The sequence below is a fragment of the Musa acuminata genome, chromosome BXJ3-8, assembly GCF_036884655.1.
Source record: "Musa acuminata AAA Group cultivar baxijiao chromosome BXJ3-8, Cavendish_Baxijiao_AAA, whole genome shotgun sequence".
Classification (NCBI taxonomy): Eukaryota; Viridiplantae; Streptophyta; class Magnoliopsida; order Zingiberales; family Musaceae; genus Musa; species Musa acuminata.
In genome coordinates this window covers 51,339,193-51,354,997 of record NC_088356.1, presented here as the reverse complement: position 1 = coordinate 51,354,997, position 15,805 = coordinate 51,339,193, and the positions used below count along the sequence as shown (strand labels likewise).

Here is a 15,805-nt window from a genome sequence, read left to right as displayed (position 1 = left end):
CCCGAGATTTTAAAGAAACAAATGGTAAATTTGATATTATAATAGACTTTGAGGGTTCTTTACCATCAAGCTTTCTTACTTCATCCCGTCCCCATCTCGTCTCCCAGCATTAATTGCGACGCTCGATCGGAAGAGAAGACGAAATACTTTGAGCCGAAGCAACAAAAATTAGGGTTCCCGAGGTGCGATTCTACTTCATCTGCTTGGGGTTTGTGGTAGATCTCTTCGGTTCTTCCGATCCGACACGCGTTTTTTTTTTTTTTTTATGGTTTTCGAGAATCCGTCTTCTAATTTCAAGTTCTTGTTTCCCGAAGAGTTTGGAGTTCTAGCGAGATCATGGTCATCGCTGTGCGATTCGCTATGTTTTCTTCCAGTTTGCGGTTTTTCTATGATGGATCACGACTTTCTGTGATGGCTTCTGATATAAAATACAAATTTAGGCTGATCAATGTACTCCGAGGCAATTTTAGTTCTTGTTTGATCGGGTTGAATTCTTTTCCGGCTGATCTCTGATTCATTTGAATCTATGCGTGGAATTTCTTGATTTACTGATTTGATCGAGAACATACTTATGATTTTTACCAGTTGTAAAGGGCTTTGAGGAAATCGCTGGTGTAGGTTATATTGGGGATTTTGCTTTGGAGCCATGAGCAAGCAGCCGCTGATATATAGTTTTGTGGCCAAAGGCGCTGTGGTGCTTGCCGAGCACACTACATTTTCTGGGAATTTCAGTACTATTGCTGTCCAGTGCTTGCAGAAGTTGCCTCGAAATAGCAACAAATTTACTTACTCATGCGATGGTCATACATTCAACTTTCTGCTTGATAAAGAGTTTGGTACGGTTATTGATCTGGTGAATTTGTTTTCATGTATGTCCCATAGCATTTTCTAATTTTTCGGATTGACTTCTTTCCTTGTAGTGTTCCTTGTGGTAGCCGATGAAGCTGTTGGGAGGAGTGTACCATTTGTGTTTCTGGAGCGAGTTAAGGAAGATTTCATGCAGCGTTATGGAGCAATCATTGATGGTGGAGGTCCTCATCCACTTGCTGATGAGGATGAGGATGATGATCTTTTTGAAGATAGGTTCAGCATTGCTTACAATCTTGATCGTGAATTTGGGTATGTGAAAAATTTCGCACCTGAGATTTTAAAGGACTTCAAATGGCTTGTAACTGATTGCTTATTTGTTTGAGCAGCCCCAGGCTCAAGGAGCACATGCAGTATTGCATAAATCATCCAGAAGAAATGAGCAAGCTCTCCAAGTTGAGAGCTCAAATTACTGAGGTCAAAGGAATAATGATGGACAATATTGAGAAGGTATGTGGATTGATGTTCATTTTAGCAGCAAATCCTCAGATGCATTGTTGTGCCTATGCGAATTGCCTTTTTTAAGGTAGTGAACATTCTCGTCTTTTGTTATGCTAAAAAGGGCACTATATGTGATACCAGTCTATCTTAACACTCTGTGATTATGTGAAAATGGCATGATCTGCTACTTTGTGTCAAAACTTCCCATCTTTTTCTTATCCTTATGAATCAGGAACTATTGAAGGTACCATATCCATAACAATTTTGGGACATCACAGGTATCTGATATGGAATTTTTGAAGGTTAGCTAGCTAGAGCTAGAGTGGAGGTAAGAATATGTTGAATAGGCATCTGGGAGCATGTTTAGTTAGTACTGGTGTGAGGCACACTCACCATCTTATTACCAGCCCTGTGTTACTTTAGTGTTTCCATCACTTCCAACTAAAATGTGTTACCTTTATCCCCTTGAATGTGTAATATGCTCCAAACGGAGCAGGACGACGTTACCAGAAGCTTCATCATGACATCACCTGTCAAAATTTTGGCTTTACCAGGTTATTCTCCTTATCTTATGAAGATTTGGTTGTCTGCAACGAGTATCTCACTAGCAAGCTTTTGTTTGCCTGCAAGTGGTCACTTGAAACATGTGTGCGTGCAATTAAACCCACCATTCAGCAAGTGGACATCTGATCTAAGATATTTCATGTTGCACTTGCAAGCTGCGTTGCAAGTCAATATGTGATTTGGATAGTCCATCCCCCCATGTCACACGTGTTGCCTCCATACACGTTGTAGGTATCTCTTCCTCTTCCTCCCTCTTTCAGCATAGATTATTGTCGCCTCTATGTTAGTTACAACTGTAAGTAACAGTTATACATGTAGGCATCCAAATAGCTGCACCTGCAATTTCTATAATGCTTACTGCTGGTTGCAACTGCTACTTTCAGGCATTTCCAGTTTCAAGCAACCAAATTCCCCCCTTAATTTCTCTTAAGGAAGTTAGTCGCTTTCAAAAGTTTGTTTTGGATGAGCATCCTTTAAAATCTTTCTTCAATTTTGTGGATTAAAAATATGATTTTTTTTTTCCACTTACTGGTGCTTTCCTAGCTTCACAGGTTTAAGATTGGTTATAGAATTTAGAAAAGGGACCAATCCAGATTAGGCAAATCAAAATTTAAGACTTTCAATATTGTTTTTATTTTTATGAAAGTAAACCAAAGTGAAATTTGTCAGGAACTCGTAGTCCCACAGCAGAATTACAAGCGCTTGAAAAATCACGGTTTTGCAATCACCCAGAGCAGATTCAGATCAGATGATCCCAAAAGACAATGTTTCCAATACCATTCTTCTATACAATTATTTGCTGATAGATGATCTGTATATGTCATTTGATGCATTCTTCATATCAAACTGCATAATTATTCTTTCATGCTTTTACTTGCTGACTGACAAGATAAAAGAAACTCCTTAACCCTTGTGTCTCATATCAAGGAGGTTTTGCAACAATTTTGTTATATGGAATTTCTATGTTGAATTTTCATTCAGACATTGAAAGCTTGCATAAAATCAGACCCAGACCTTCTGGTTTATTGAAACTACACCTGAACACTGATCCACATTTGGCTAGTGTCACAATACAAGAATACGAGACTACTCAGTACACCCAGAAAAAATTTGTTAACGTAAGTAAACCACAAGAAACATGATGACTTTGTTAGGCTTTTCAAAACTAGTTGAGAAGGGATTTCAGATATAAAAGAGCACGCTAGTGCATGAGGCTCCTACCATTGCAGGAGTACGAGTATATGGTCAATGTATACTACTTTATGTACAAGCAAATGGCATGATATCTTAAATGCTTAATAATAATTTCAGGGCCTATTAGTTTATGCAAATGAATAGTTAAATGCACATTTTGAGTACGATCCATCTTGGTGAAGATTGTTATATCCTTGAAGACCTTGATGAATCATGGCTTTATTATCTAGGAGACTCAGTTTTGTTAAAGTTGACAAAGTAATTTTATGCTTAACAATGGTGCATGCATAGCCAATGAAGAACTTTTATATATTGCATTTTATTTAAATTTTGCATTTTAAGAATTAAGCCAGTGCTTGTAGGTAAAGTAAGTTGTTGGTGACATACCTGAAGCTATTTTTTCAATATTATCTGTTCATATTTCCTTGTAAACTAGAAATCCGTCTTCCACAAGTTATGAGCAACCTAAAGTCCCCTATTCTTCCTGCTATGCTGCTAATCAGGATTTATTTATCCTCCTCTATTTGATCAAGCTGTCATAGATGTTCACTGAAAATATTTTACTTTACCTTAGCTTGGAGGATTTAATAGTGGCTCCCTCTATACCTGCTAGCTAGAGTATACCATAAAATCATTTGTGAAGTCAAATTTATTCATCATAAGGTAATGTTTTGTTTTCCGGATGAAAGGGTCTATTGGAAAAGATAGCTTCATAAATTAACTAAACAAATCATTGTAGTTATTTTTAAGTGGTAAACAATTTGTATTAAAAGAAAAACCATTTTATACAAATGCTCAGTTGTCTATTCTGTGTTAAACACTTTTAGTTGCTTGTAAAGCTTGGCATAGAATGCCTTCCCATGAAATTTATTATCTGAACTCGGGTACACATTCCAACTTATTGTCTCAGCAGTGCCACAATCATGATGGGGCAGTGTGGGTCCACTGAATCTGATCACAGCAAATTATCCAATTTTACAAAACTGAATTTGTTTCATTAGTATTATCAAGTTTTGGGATTTTGTAAGGAGACTGCCTATCTCTAGGATGCCAATGCCGAATGTGAATTTTGTTTCAATTGTTTCTTGGTTTATTGACAAGCCATTAAAAACATCATTGCTGCTCTAATTGTTTGAAGAATCCTCTATGAAATGTTTGTAAGTGGATGGAATCTGAAAGAATATAATTTACAGAATGTTAACTAACCTGCAAAGATATAAAATGAAGCTCTTTGTTCATGTAATTTAAACGGTTTGCCTGTTCTTATCCCCTCATTTTGTGTGTAGTAGGTAGCAATGTGTTGGACTCCCACTTCAGTGCTTCTTCACAGTCAATCATGTTTTCCAATCTCTATCTATGGTTCAGAAAATCTCTAGACTAAATGCAAATTTGACCTGAAAACAAGCTATTGCAATTCTTCCATCTTCTGGCTATATCCATATAAATGATAGTGATGATAATCGATGTATTGTATAGTTTTATTTTTTTTTCTAATGTTTCTATGTGTAACGAAAGTGAAAACTAAATAAATTGCAATGTCGTATAGGTTCTTGATCGTGGAGAGAAAATTGAACTCTTGGTGGACAAGACTGAAAGTTTGCAGTTTCAGGTACTTTTTTGTTTGGATAGAAGAATAGAAAATTTGACAGTGCTGTAATTTTCTGGAAATGATGAGCCAAAAGTCTCTTTTTTGTTTTTTATTTATTTATGTTTCAGGCGGACAGCTTCCAGAGGCAGGGCAGGCAACTCCGGAGGAAGATGTGGCTGCAGAATATCAGATTCAAACTGATCGTGGCTGGCACTCTCATTGCACTCATACTCATCATTTGGTTGAGAGCCTGCGGAGGGTTTAAGTGCTAAATGACTGATCCTTTGGTTGGTGGCTTGCGAACGTGAATATGATCCATCCATCGTCTGTTGGATACAGCGAATGCTGCTACTATGTGCATGTGATGTCCATTAATTAGCTTTGTTGATATGTTGGCTACCTACACTACACTACACAGATAATACTGAAACTTGGATTCATTGTGCACTTAACACAGTGAAGAAGCAGTACTCTCTTTTTAAGTAATTTCGTCTACGTTGTCCGTTCAACAACGCTGACTGTGATGCTACTATATAAGTTGCTGCTGCCGAGCGCTGTCGATATGATTTGAGTTCTTTTGGTTAATTAAATAATCACTAGGATACCGTGGCACACTGTTAATTTCTGCAATATCCGGGTATTTGCGGAGCTGCACATTTGTTTATTTTACGTTTTGAGTTTGCATGTAGCCAAAGAATGATGGATGATTTGTTTGTTTTACGTTTTAAGTTTGCATGAAGAAGCCAAGAACGATGAATAAAAAATAGTTGATGTGGAAGCGCCCATAACACAACTTGCTGATGCAGATATCGAGCCCCAGCTTCAGATGTGACCCTGTCTAGCACACTGTATGGTCCTGAAATGCTCTTCGTGCCACGGTGGGGATATTCACATCCGTTGTTCTAATAAATTCATACTAGCAACGAAACAACGCATCTTATACGACAGGAAACATGTATAACAAGAATCCCTGTTGCTAATGTTCACAAAATTATGACAAGTATACGATAAAACTTAGTCCATAACAACCAACAAAAACTTCAACATGTAGTCTATTGCCAATGGAGAAATAAGATGACACCTAACATCCAGGCTCAGCAGCAACGTTGTTCTATCCATCCACAATTTACTTAATCTTCTTCTTCGGCCTCAGCTGCAAAAATAACAAGAAATCCATCAAAAACCAATATATATATTTTTTAATATATATATACACTACTCATGGACACCTATGATAACAAATAATGGAATGATTCCATGTTAACAATCTATGAAAGATGGATGTGGGATGTGTCCCAAATGACATGACACAGATATCTCGACATACCCAATAAAAAAAAAAGAAAACAACACTCTGCTAAAATTATAATTCTCTCAAAAAATCCATAATAATTATTCACAAAAAAACATATTGCTTTAAGAAAGCATCTGACCAAATCCAAGAAGCATCCCAAAAATAACATATTTGACTTGTATTTGATATGAACATGACAAACAAATTGAATTACCTTAACTCATAAATGATAGCTAAGTTGGCTGATTTTAACCAGAAATTACAACAAGATCATAGAAGCTCACCTCCCAAAGATGGATGATAGTTAAAAGTTTGCACGAGTCTTTTAACAAGAATACTAAAATACACTTATAGATATAATAACCCACCTGATTGCTATGACCACACTTCTTCTTGCGGCAGTTAACAGCCCTCGGATGCAATCTTGCATAGCATCTGCAAATAGAAAAAGTACTCTGTAAAATTCAGCGCATGCAAACTGTGGGATATGAAAGTATATTCAACTAGTAAATAGTATCATGTTGGACGGGGAACAAAACCGTTGCAACTCCAAATCCATATTTGATATACAAACATGATCTACATAATAGTTATAGCGGATTGACAAATACTAAGTAAAACCAAGAATAAGCTTCCTAATAAACATGCTCTAAGTTAACAAAACTGAGATCTGGTTCATTGACATCCAGAACCATACTTATAACAAAGGATAACACAAAGGACTACAACTGCAGCCAGGTAAATAATACATCAAATTAATGAATTACAAAAAAGAAAACAAGACTAATCCAAGCAAAACTGATTAAAAAGAGCAAAGCCACAAAACATAAATATGTCACAAATAAAAAGTTGGAATCTTCAAGTTAATGATCAGGAAATAAAAAAAGCAAAGTTCAAAGAAGTTGCAACCTCAAAATAAGCTGCACTTTGATATCTTAATTGACAAAAGGCATATATTTTGATGTTAATTGGCAGGTCAGAATTCTAATATGCCTCAATAGTTGAGCACATGAGAAAACTTCCATTCGCACATCTAATTGATTCATCACGCCTGCCATATTAAGCTTCATACAATGCTCTAGTAAAAGTAAAAATAACTCTGCCTATAAAAATAGTTAGTTGCCAGTTAAATAAATAACAACAATAACTGTGTCTAAAAGAGAAAGGAAATCAGTTTCCCAGCAAAGTTGAACAAAAAAGAAACACTGAAGCCAGAACAGCAACATGAATTTAAGATTAAAAAAAGTTGCAACCTTGAAATAACCAGTAGTTTTACACCTTAATTTAACAAAAACTTTGATCTTATTTGGCAGGTCAGAATTCTAATATGCCTCAAAAGTTGAGCACATGAGAAAACTTCTATTCGCACATCTAATTGATTCATCATGCCTGCCATATTAAGCTTCATACAAAGCACTAGTAAAGGTAAAAATAACTCAGCCTATAAAAATAGTTAGTTGCCAGTTAAATAAAAAACAGCAATAACCGTCTAAAAGAGAAGGGAAATCGGTTTCACAGCAAAGTTAAACAAAAATGAAACAATGAATCCAGAACAACATGAATTTAAGATAAAAAAAAAAGTTGCAACCATGAAATAAGCAGTAGTTTTATACCTTAATTAAAAAGATACTTTGATATTATTTGGCAGGTCAGAATTCTAATATGCCTCAAAAGATGAGCACATGAGAAAACTTCTATTCGCACATCTAATTGATTCATCATGCCTGCCATATTAAGCTTCATACAAAGCACTAGTAAAGGTAAAAATAATTCAGCCTATAAAAATAGTTAGTTGCCAGTTAAATAAAAAACAATAATAACCGTCTAAAAGAGAAGGGAAATCGGTTTCACAGCAAAGTTAAACAAAAATGAAACACTGAATCCAGAACAACATGAATTTAAGATAAAAGAAAAGTTGCAACCACGAAATAAGCAGTAGTTTTATACCTTAATTAAAAAGATACTTTGATATTATTTGGCAGGTCAGAATTCTAATATGCCTCAAAAGGTGAGCACATGAGAAAACTTCTATTCGCACATCTAATTGATTCATCATGCCTACCATATTAAGCTTCATACAAAGCACAAACAAGTTGGAAGAAACGAGTTTCCAGTTAGAAAAAAAGCACAATAACTCTGTTTAAAAGGGAAGGGAAATCAGAAAAATGAAACATTCCAAACCACAAACAAGTTGGAAGAAACGAGTTTCCAGTTAGAAAAAAAGCACAATAACTCTGTTTAAAAGGGAAGGGAAATCAGAAAAATGAAACATTCCAAACCACAAACAAGTTGGAAGAAACGAGTTACACCATCCAGACATCCAATTCTAATAAGAATTCTCTTTGTAAAAGAAATGTGGTAATCATATGAACATTGAAACTAAGGAAAGACACAAATGCTCGTAACTATAGCAATAGACATGAGGAACAAGGGTATTGACACTGCAACCATAATCTTACGACATAGTATGATCACAAAAACCATGGCACCCAAGTCCAATTGATCTTGAAATACATCTTGCTTGCAAGATAAAATAAAGGATTGTTTATCTAACACCCAAGTCCAGTAAAGCTTTATAAATTTGTTTATCCAACGACATCAAGGAGTAAAAGAGGATAGTTAGTAACACTAGCATCAAAAATAAGAAAGGAACTAACTATGGCATTGTTATTTGAAACAAAAAATGCTTTGCATTTGTGTGCTTCTTAAAGCTAAATGGAATTTAAAAAATCATTTGCAAGAGTATGGGTGTTTGTACACTCTGGATAATCACCACAAGTATCACCCAATCACCAATACCTTAAAAGCACATCACCCTTTGGAATATTCCAAATCTTATGCTAAAATAACTTCATGTTATGTTTCACCCATGACGATCTCGGCAGTAGAGCCAATGCAAGGTGAACAAAATCCGTCCAAAAGATACTAGATTGTACGTGTTTCACATAACTTGTTTGCTTATGAGAAGCACATGATACAAACAGATTAAGGGACAGAGAATGATAATCCAAATGAAAGTCAATAAAGCACAAATAGATTACGGATGACAGTTTAAAGAGAGATTAAAAGAGGAAGATGAACATACTTTCTGCAAATCATCTTTTCCTGGTTGTATTTCCTGGCTAAAGCCATAAGCGAGGGCTCGATAATCCCACCCCTCAGCCTCAGCACCAGATGCAGCGTCGACTCTGTTACAACACCACAAGAATCGAAAACGCGCATCAAATTTCAAGATTACCATCCCAAAGGAACCACAAATTGTAGAATCTCGTAACAAATCAAAACAAAATGGAGAAAAGAACGGTTGGTGCACTCAGGGACCTTTCTGGATGTTATAGTCGGCGAGGGTTCTTCCATCCTCGAGCTGCTTCCCCGCAAAGATCAGCCGCTGCTGGTCCGGCGGAATCCCTAATGATCATACAATAAAACGACAGCGACGCCCCATAAGTAATGAGAAATAGAGATCAATCCAACCGACTTAAAGAAGTGGAGATCGATCGATCGAAAGCCGACAGTACCTTCCTTGTCCTGGATCTTGGCCTTGACATTGTCGATGGTGTCGCTGCTCTCGACCTCGAGGGTTATGGTCTTCCCCGTTAGGGTTTTCACAAAGATCTGCATCTTGGCCGACCTCCCTCGCGCCGCGTGTAAGTAGAAGCACCTCTTCGCACGAGCGCCTTTTATAGGACTCCTCGGCTGCTAGGGTTATCATCATGCAGCATAATTACGAAATTACCTTTATTGGGCTGCATTGAGATCCAAACGAGGCCCAGCCCAATCTGAAGGCCCATTTCCGCCATCATCATCCTTTTCTATTCCATTTCTTCTTCTCTGGAAAACGTCTTTAAAAGCTTTTGATAATTAAATGGAGTTCAATCTTTCTTGTGTACAAATTATACATCGATCATGGATTCTTCCTCAACAGCTCATATTATCTTTTTTGTGCAGAAAAGATGATGGAAACACTATGAAGTTGTTAATCCTTGTTGATTGATTTAAAGGTTTTGTGGAAGAGAGCTTTATGGTAATGCTCGATTTCGATACATGTAGCGAAGAACAAAGAGGCAACAGATGTGGCATCATGCAAAAGGCAGACCACAAGATTAATCCGAGGTGAAGCGTTCCGGTTCTCAGATCCTCGCGATCTCCACAGATGTCTGGAGGGCCTGAAGGAGGCTTCTCATGATTCGGGGCTCCCCCGGCGGCACTTGATCCTTCATTGGTCCGTTCCTTATGGCTCGGAAGACGGGGCCGGAGCCGTCGGTGGCCGGAACAACCAGGCAGTCGATGTACGCGCACACCTCCGTCTTCCCGTCCTCGACCTTAATGAAACCCAGTCTGGCTCCACCCGCCACCTTGTCCACCTGTTTCCACCCCAACACTGTCAGTGAGCAGATCACGAAGCTATCGAGGAGAATGAGATTCTGGAGCGTTAGGTTTCTTGCGGAGGAAATCGACAGACCTTGAGAGGAACAGGAAGTGGTAGATTGGCGCCTTGACACAAACTGTTTGCCCACTGCACACACAACGACAGTTCATCACGAAGCAAGCACCGTTGACATCCATCCACTGGCAACATCACGAAGTAAGCTGTTTACCTGGAAGAGAAGGGTCTCGAATCGAGCGACGTCGGTGTCAGGAGGCAGCTTCATCGTCCCCAGGGAAACTCCGTCGTCATCGGCTTGTACGATGCCGTCGTTCTTCGACGAAGCTCGGAGTGGCGAGATGGCTGCTTCCACCGCCCTCCTCTGGAGCTTTGTTGAGCTGAAGCCGAAGAGAGGAAGAGCAGCGGCGGTGGTGACTCGGGGGGTGGAGGAACAGAATGGTCTCGACGGGATCAGCTGGCATCTGAAGTGAAGCAACTTCGCTGCAGCAGTCGCCATGTCTTCTGACAGGAGATTGTACGGTGTCGGGTGTTGCTGTTCATAACCTCTGTTGAGCCACACGATGGGCGCTGCCACTGGATAAGGAACGGGGAGTCATGTGGACCGAGCTTGAGATGATCATTTTTGTGGACTGGCCTATGAGAAGAGACTTCGGTAGGGATAAAGAGCATAGTGACGAGTATGGCAGACCTACTAAATCATCATGGAAATGCAGCAGCATTGTTTATTAAATATAATTTTAAGTTAAAGCAATTTGTTCTTATGCTGTAAGAGGCTCGAAAGAAACGGGGAAGAACGCCATCTGTTCAAGCATTTGTCTCTACCTAAATTTTGCTTCCAAAAAAAGTTGAAATTTGGTGTAGAAAGAGATGTTGTAACACTGCCACTGCATTTAACTCGGACATCCCAAGAAGGATCTACTGATGTAAAAAAACCTAAGCATTTTGAGTCGCCTACTTCTCAACTTAAGTCAATTTATCTCATCAAATCAGATCAAGATAAAATTATATCATATTTAGTATCGAGCATCATAGGAGACACGAGTAGAAAAAAGTTATTCATAAATCACGATAGAAGAACATCACGACATATATCATGTTAGGACTTGATTGGAAGTTACGTTAGTCCTTGTGAAGACATCAAGCCCAAGTCTCAAAAGGATTTAATGTATTTTACCTGTAACACTCCTCTCTGATGAAAACAAACATACACAAACCACTGGTTCTTGATAACACCTGTTTTACTGAAAAGCAAGATCAAGCCCATCCAACAGAATATGCAAGTCCAATGGTTACCGAATCATAACATCCGACATACTTAATTGTTTCTTGACACAACTAACACAAGATTCTTACACATCTTAGCTTGCTCTTTTCTCAAACAGCAGAGTGGAAGTTTTTGGCTTGTACTGCCACACACAAGCAAATTTGTACCTAAGTAGTTAAAGATAGAAATATTCGTTTATGCAAAATGGAAACAAAGCTCAAGGAAATAAATGGTTTTACTAATTAGTACCTCTTTAATTGTGACTAGCATTTCAATCCTTGACTATTGTTCGCAGTATCTTCGCATCGTGTATCGGCCTGAATCAGCAGAAAGCAACGAGGATATAAGATATGGCCGGCCAAAGAATATATAAGAAAAAGAAGCACAATAGATGTAAACCTGGGGTTGGATTAAAATTGTGGAAAAATGAAACAAATATCAACAGCCAAAGATTCAGTTATACGATAGATATTACTATCATAAACAACTATGGATAATTCAAGTTTCAAATTTGATATCTAGATACCTTATTTTGTAGCTTCATTTGAACTAGTTACTTCTGCAATTCCAATAAGAAGCTCGTCGAGCTCAAAAATTTGACACCAAACAACATGATTCTAGTTTAAAGTGAATTAATATAATGACACCGGTATTTGGCTTGTGCAAATAAAAACGAACCCAACAATATTAGTTTATATCTCATCAACCAGCTCAAACAGAATTGTGAAGACAAACATCCCCATGGGTTATGGGCTATTTTGTTGGCATATTTAGTTGATGCATCAAATTCTTTGGTAAGTAAAAGATAGAGCTGGTCAGACTCTATTCACATAAAGCTTGGTACAGAGTAAGCGTCACAGCTAGGTACTTTGCAGAAGCAGCCATCAGAAACTTATACATTTCTGAAGCATATTTTTATGCAAAATCCAGCACATCTACATCTGCAAAGTGTTTTTTTTTTTCTTATCTCAATTTAAAGAAAAACATGTGTAAAATCCTGCAACGTTTTCAGCCATGCTAGTTCATTTCACACTTCATAGTTCAGAAAAAATTAACTTCTTTGGAGAAACAGGATGCTTAGACTAAACATTATGTGGTTGATCTTTAAGTTGTTTTGAATACCTTATCTTTCGGATTATTGATTTTGCATGCTAAAACATGTGCATCAGAGATGCACATATATGCTAACATATACAGTATACCATACTGGACACTTCATGACTTACCTATCATTGTTGTCAGTTTGCACACTTCCAAGACGTTTAATAACCTCCATCCCGCTGCAAACTCTTCCAAAAATGGTGTGCTTTCCTGTGGGAAGTCATATCACAACCATATCAAATTCTTAACATAGTAATATAACTACAATTCCAATGCTCACTTTTGATGACTGAATGATAAAAGATGGCTGAGAGAAAGTAAGAATAGGATTAAGAATATACGAATCCAAAAGCACAGGGATCTGGCAGATCATCGGACAGACATTCAGGAGCTGAGATTTGTAATTAGGTCTTTATGGTAAACAGTAAACAGTCATTATCTACACATGCCATAGTCAAAAGTGTTCAAAACAGCAAACAGAAATCAAAATTACTCTTTTACATGAATTATGGTATGCGACTGAAAAAGTGTAAAACTTTATGACCAACTCTAAAGGACCTCAGGCAGCATTGAGAAATTAGGGACAACATCCACAACCTATATGATGTTTAATGCCATAAAGATTGATCACATCTCATTTTGGAATGTTATCACTTTATTATGTATTGCTAACCATGAGAGATAGTTTCAAAGGTCAGTAAGAGTTGCCCAATAGTTTCTTGTAGCAGTGAAGAACTGATCATTTATGAGGTAATGTCAAATGAAAGCTCCCTCTGAAGTTAGTGAAGATGTCATCATATAAAAAAGTTATCTAGGTGCTGATAATTTTTATTATCTGTTTCTTATATACAGACTAGTCATTTTGTAAATTACAATATCATATGGAAGGAATGGTTGTTGTAACTTTGGTGAAGGACAACACATTTTCTTCTTTCTTCCACTTAAGATTATCTCATATTCTTCTTCAGAGCATACTTCATATTTATCCTCGTTTTTGTACATTCGTAGCAGTAGACTGCACTCATTATCATATTTTTTGCAATTTTCTTTCGGATCCTACTCTATTCCAGTATCCTCTATGCACTTTTTGCAATCACTTTTACAAGATAGGACAGAGCTAATCTAAAACTGTTATGAACTAACAACCAAAAAAGTGGTAATCATTGCAACAAAATAATAATATGGACCACCAAACCCTTAAAAGCACTTCTCAGTCTAATCATGACATCTTAACATTTACATACCAGATAATCCATGAAACCTTTTCAAGTACACAAATCTTACAATAGCATGTCTCCTGAAGTCTTCTTTTTTAAGAGACATGCTCTGGACAAAATGTAACTTTCATATCCCTGATTCTCTATTTGACCACAAAAGCTTCCTCAAGGAAACACTATTTCCAATCTTTCAAATTACTGCAGGCTTCAAAAGGCAGCATAAGAAGCACTTTCACTTCTAAATGTTTGCCTTGTACATGTCAAATGTTGATGCTTCATAGATACCTTTGGAAACATGTCTGGTATTTCAAGAATAGTAGACTCTTATCCAGCCTACACTTATTTTATACATATGGGCTCTATATATGAAGGGCATGCAACGAGGCACGTGTAGCCAAGACAAGTCGAAAAAACCAAAAAGATCCTGCAACCTGGATAGATTTTGATAGATTTAGTATTTTTTTCAATAAACATCTTTCAACAGCCTAAGAATATTTCCAACATGGAGTATCTAGCAATTGGTCAAAATGTGAACTTTTAAGTTTCCTCATGCAATAAAGCAAAAAATCAAAGTCTATTTTAGACGTTGATATGGAACTGCATCACCCATTTTATATCAAGTAGAAAGGCAGCCATGCAAATATTTCACCATAATATATAGTTTCACTAATGTAAACTAGTAAGCAAAAAATAAGTAAAAGCTTGATTAATTCAGAAACAGCATATCGGTGACATGCAATCAAATTAGAAAGTCCCACTACTTAACTGCAAAGAAACCAACTTCAGGTATTATTTCTTCTCAAGTGAATAAGAAGAAATTAAAAACAGAAATAAACTTGTATTTCATGTTTACATACCATCCAATGATTGACATGGTGCTAAAGTAATAAAGAACTGGCTCCCATTGGTATTAGGACCAGCATTTGCCATCGATAGTATGCCCGCTCCTGTATGCTTCAGTTCAGGCCTGATCTCATCCTCAAACTTAGGACTGCAAAAACAAACAATCAAATTAAACATGAAATCAAAGGATGAACTCAAAAGCACATTTTTACTATCAATGCGTAAAAAATCACGCTAGTTCAAAGCAAGCTGCTAATTTGCAAATCCAAGTGACAACCAAGATAAAAAATAACTCCCTCTTGAAAACTTGCACAAAACCCTAAACCCCATCGACGTCCATAAGGAGAGCAAGATAGCAACAAACCCATAGATGGATTCACCACCTCTCCCAGTCCCCGTCGGATCTCCACCTTGCACGATGAAATCCTACACCAGAAATAACCTAATTAGCGAAAATAGTCGCAGAAAATTCCTTCTTTTTTTCCTCAATAAGCTACATTAGGGACAAAGGAAGGGCGAGGGGGAACCTTAATAATCCTGTGGAACTTGACGTCATCGTAGTAACCTCTCCTGGAGAGCTCCACGAAGTTCCTGCAAGTTTTCGGTGTGTGCTTGTAGTACATCTACGTTCCACCGAAGGAGCGACATGAGAGAGAGAGAGAGAGAGGGGGATCCGAGGGCACAGATCGAACGAAGAGGAAGAGCTGAGGAAGGAAACAGAGTATTAAAGGGAGAACCTCGACGGTCAAGGGCCCCATGGAGGTCTCCAAGGTGACCTCCGGAGCGCCGCCGTCCGCGCTCCCCCACATCGCCGAGCGAGGAGCGAGACTCGAAACCGCAAGAGATGAGGGCGGGTTTTCGAATGCCTCGCTGGGAACTTTAGTGGTGTAGCCATACCATGCCCGAATAAATTCAAATCCGAAACCCGATAGGGTTTATTGGGTACTGCATCCGTTAAGATCGCGTATAGGTCTCTCTATATATATATATATATATATATATATATATATATAGAGAGAGAGAGAGAGAGAGAGAGAGAGAGAGA

The 15,805-nt window shown here is 37.7% G+C and overlaps 4 protein-coding genes and 4 non-coding genes across 10 annotated transcripts; 1 reads left to right on the top strand and 7 right to left on the bottom strand.

Annotated features, from left to right (window-relative positions):
• Nucleotides 1-36: 36 nt before the first annotated feature.
• LOC135646238 (vesicle-associated membrane protein 727-like) lies at nucleotides 37-5,140 on the top strand. 2 transcript variants are annotated; one of them, XM_065165575.1, is made up of 6 exons: nucleotides 37-182; nucleotides 619-836; nucleotides 921-1,119; nucleotides 1,197-1,317; nucleotides 4,613-4,675; nucleotides 4,783-5,140. In XM_065165575.1, the coding sequence occupies exons 2-6, from the start codon at nucleotides 647-649 to the stop codon at nucleotides 4,924-4,926; spliced, it is 717 nt and encodes a 238-aa protein (XP_065021647.1). In that variant the 5' UTR covers nucleotides 37-182; nucleotides 619-646; the 3' UTR covers nucleotides 4,927-5,140. The 2 variants fall into 2 exon arrangements, with proteins under 2 accessions (XP_065021647.1, XP_065021648.1); XM_065165576.1 differs by having other exon boundaries at nucleotides 46-182; nucleotides 586-836.
• Nucleotides 5,141-5,568: 428 nt separating this feature from the next.
• Nucleotides 5,569-9,762, bottom strand: LOC103995659 (ubiquitin-ribosomal protein eL40 fusion protein). The gene is made up of 5 exons (XM_009416304.3): nucleotides 9,467-9,762; nucleotides 9,270-9,356; nucleotides 9,034-9,136; nucleotides 6,317-6,383; nucleotides 5,569-5,807 (listed from the first exon to the last, which is right to left on the bottom strand). The coding sequence occupies exons 1-5, from the start codon at nucleotides 9,567-9,569 to the stop codon at nucleotides 5,781-5,783; spliced, it is 387 nt and encodes a 128-aa protein (XP_009414579.1). The 5' UTR covers nucleotides 9,570-9,762; the 3' UTR covers nucleotides 5,569-5,780.
• On the bottom strand, nucleotides 6,915-7,009 carry LOC135647825 (small nucleolar RNA Z266). The gene has a single exon (XR_010500520.1). It is a non-coding gene; the product is annotated as a small nucleolar RNA Z266 (small nucleolar RNA).
• Nucleotides 7,253-7,346, bottom strand: LOC135647823 (small nucleolar RNA Z266). Its single transcript, XR_010500517.1, has one exon. It is a non-coding gene; the product is annotated as a small nucleolar RNA Z266 (small nucleolar RNA).
• On the bottom strand, nucleotides 7,588-7,681 carry LOC135647824 (small nucleolar RNA Z266). The gene has a single exon (XR_010500519.1). It is a non-coding gene; the product is annotated as a small nucleolar RNA Z266 (small nucleolar RNA).
• Nucleotides 7,922-8,015, bottom strand: LOC135647826 (small nucleolar RNA Z266). The gene has a single exon (XR_010500521.1). It is a non-coding gene; the product is annotated as a small nucleolar RNA Z266 (small nucleolar RNA).
• Nucleotides 9,763-9,916: 154 nt separating the features above from the next.
• Nucleotides 9,917-10,959, bottom strand: LOC103995660 (uncharacterized). Its single transcript, XM_009416305.3, has 3 exons — nucleotides 10,547-10,959; nucleotides 10,411-10,464; nucleotides 9,917-10,312 (listed from the first exon to the last, which is right to left on the bottom strand). The coding sequence occupies exons 1-3, from the start codon at nucleotides 10,829-10,831 to the stop codon at nucleotides 10,079-10,081; spliced, it is 573 nt and encodes a 190-aa protein (XP_009414580.2). The 5' UTR covers nucleotides 10,832-10,959; the 3' UTR covers nucleotides 9,917-10,078.
• A 522-nt stretch (nucleotides 10,960-11,481) lies between these two features.
• LOC135646239 (peptidyl-prolyl cis-trans isomerase CYP18-2-like) lies at nucleotides 11,482-15,693 on the bottom strand. Of its 2 annotated transcripts, none has more exons than XM_065165578.1 (7): nucleotides 15,498-15,693; nucleotides 15,288-15,383; nucleotides 15,125-15,186; nucleotides 14,775-14,908; nucleotides 12,826-12,910; nucleotides 11,849-11,916; nucleotides 11,482-11,741 (listed from the first exon to the last, which is right to left on the bottom strand). In XM_065165578.1, the coding sequence occupies exons 1-6, from the start codon at nucleotides 15,567-15,569 to the stop codon at nucleotides 11,871-11,873; spliced, it is 495 nt and encodes a 164-aa protein (XP_065021650.1). In that variant the 5' UTR covers nucleotides 15,570-15,693; the 3' UTR covers nucleotides 11,482-11,741; nucleotides 11,849-11,870. The 2 variants fall into 2 exon arrangements, with proteins under 2 accessions (XP_065021650.1, XP_065021649.1); XM_065165577.1 differs by having other exon boundaries at nucleotides 11,482-11,766; nucleotides 15,498-15,692.
• Between the last annotated feature and the right edge of the window lie 112 nt (nucleotides 15,694-15,805).

Excerpts from the sequence above, each read along its gene's own strand:
- LOC135646238 (XM_065165575.1), top strand. The coding sequence starts at position 647 with ATGAGCAAGCAGCCGCTGATATATAGTTTTGTGGCCAAAGGCGCTGTG. Across the intron at positions 1,120-1,196 it reads AATCTTGATCGTGAATTTGG|CCCCAGGCTCAAGGAGCACA; the intron begins GTATGTGAAAAA and ends TTGTTTGAGCAG. Across the intron at positions 4,676-4,782 it reads CTGAAAGTTTGCAGTTTCAG|GCGGACAGCTTCCAGAGGCA; the intron begins GTACTTTTTTGT and ends TTTATGTTTCAG.
- LOC103995660 (XM_009416305.3), bottom strand. The coding sequence starts at position 10,831 with ATGGCGACTGCTGCAGCGAAGTTGCTTCACTTCAGATGCCAGCTGATC. Across the intron at positions 10,465-10,546 it reads TCGAGACCCTTCTCTTCCAG|TGGGCAAACAGTTTGTGTCA; the intron begins GTAAACAGCTTA and ends TTGTGTGTGCAG. Across the intron at positions 10,313-10,410 it reads CACTTCCTGTTCCTCTCAAG|GTGGACAAGGTGGCGGGTGG; the intron begins GTCTGTCGATTT and ends GGGTGGAAACAG.
- LOC103995659 (XM_009416304.3), bottom strand. The coding sequence starts at position 9,569 with ATGCAGATCTTTGTGAAAACCCTAACGGGGAAGACCATAACCCTCGAG. Across the intron at positions 9,357-9,466 it reads CAAGATCCAGGACAAGGAAG|GGATTCCGCCGGACCAGCAG; the intron begins GTACTGTCGGCT and ends TATGATCATTAG. Across the intron at positions 5,808-6,316 it reads AGTGTGGTCATAGCAATCAG|CTGAGGCCGAAGAAGAAGAT; the intron begins GTGGGTTATTAT and ends TTATTTTTGCAG.
- LOC135646239 (XM_065165578.1), bottom strand. The coding sequence starts at position 15,569 with ATGTGGGGGAGCGCGGACGGCGGCGCTCCGGAGGTCACCTTGGAGACC. Across the intron at positions 15,187-15,287 it reads AGTTCCACAGGATTATTAAG|GATTTCATCGTGCAAGGTGG; the intron begins GTTCCCCCTCGC and ends TTTCTGGTGTAG. Across the intron at positions 12,911-14,774 it reads ACCATGTCAATCATTGGATG|GAAAGCACACCATTTTTGGA; the intron begins GTATGTAAACAT and ends GACTTCCCACAG.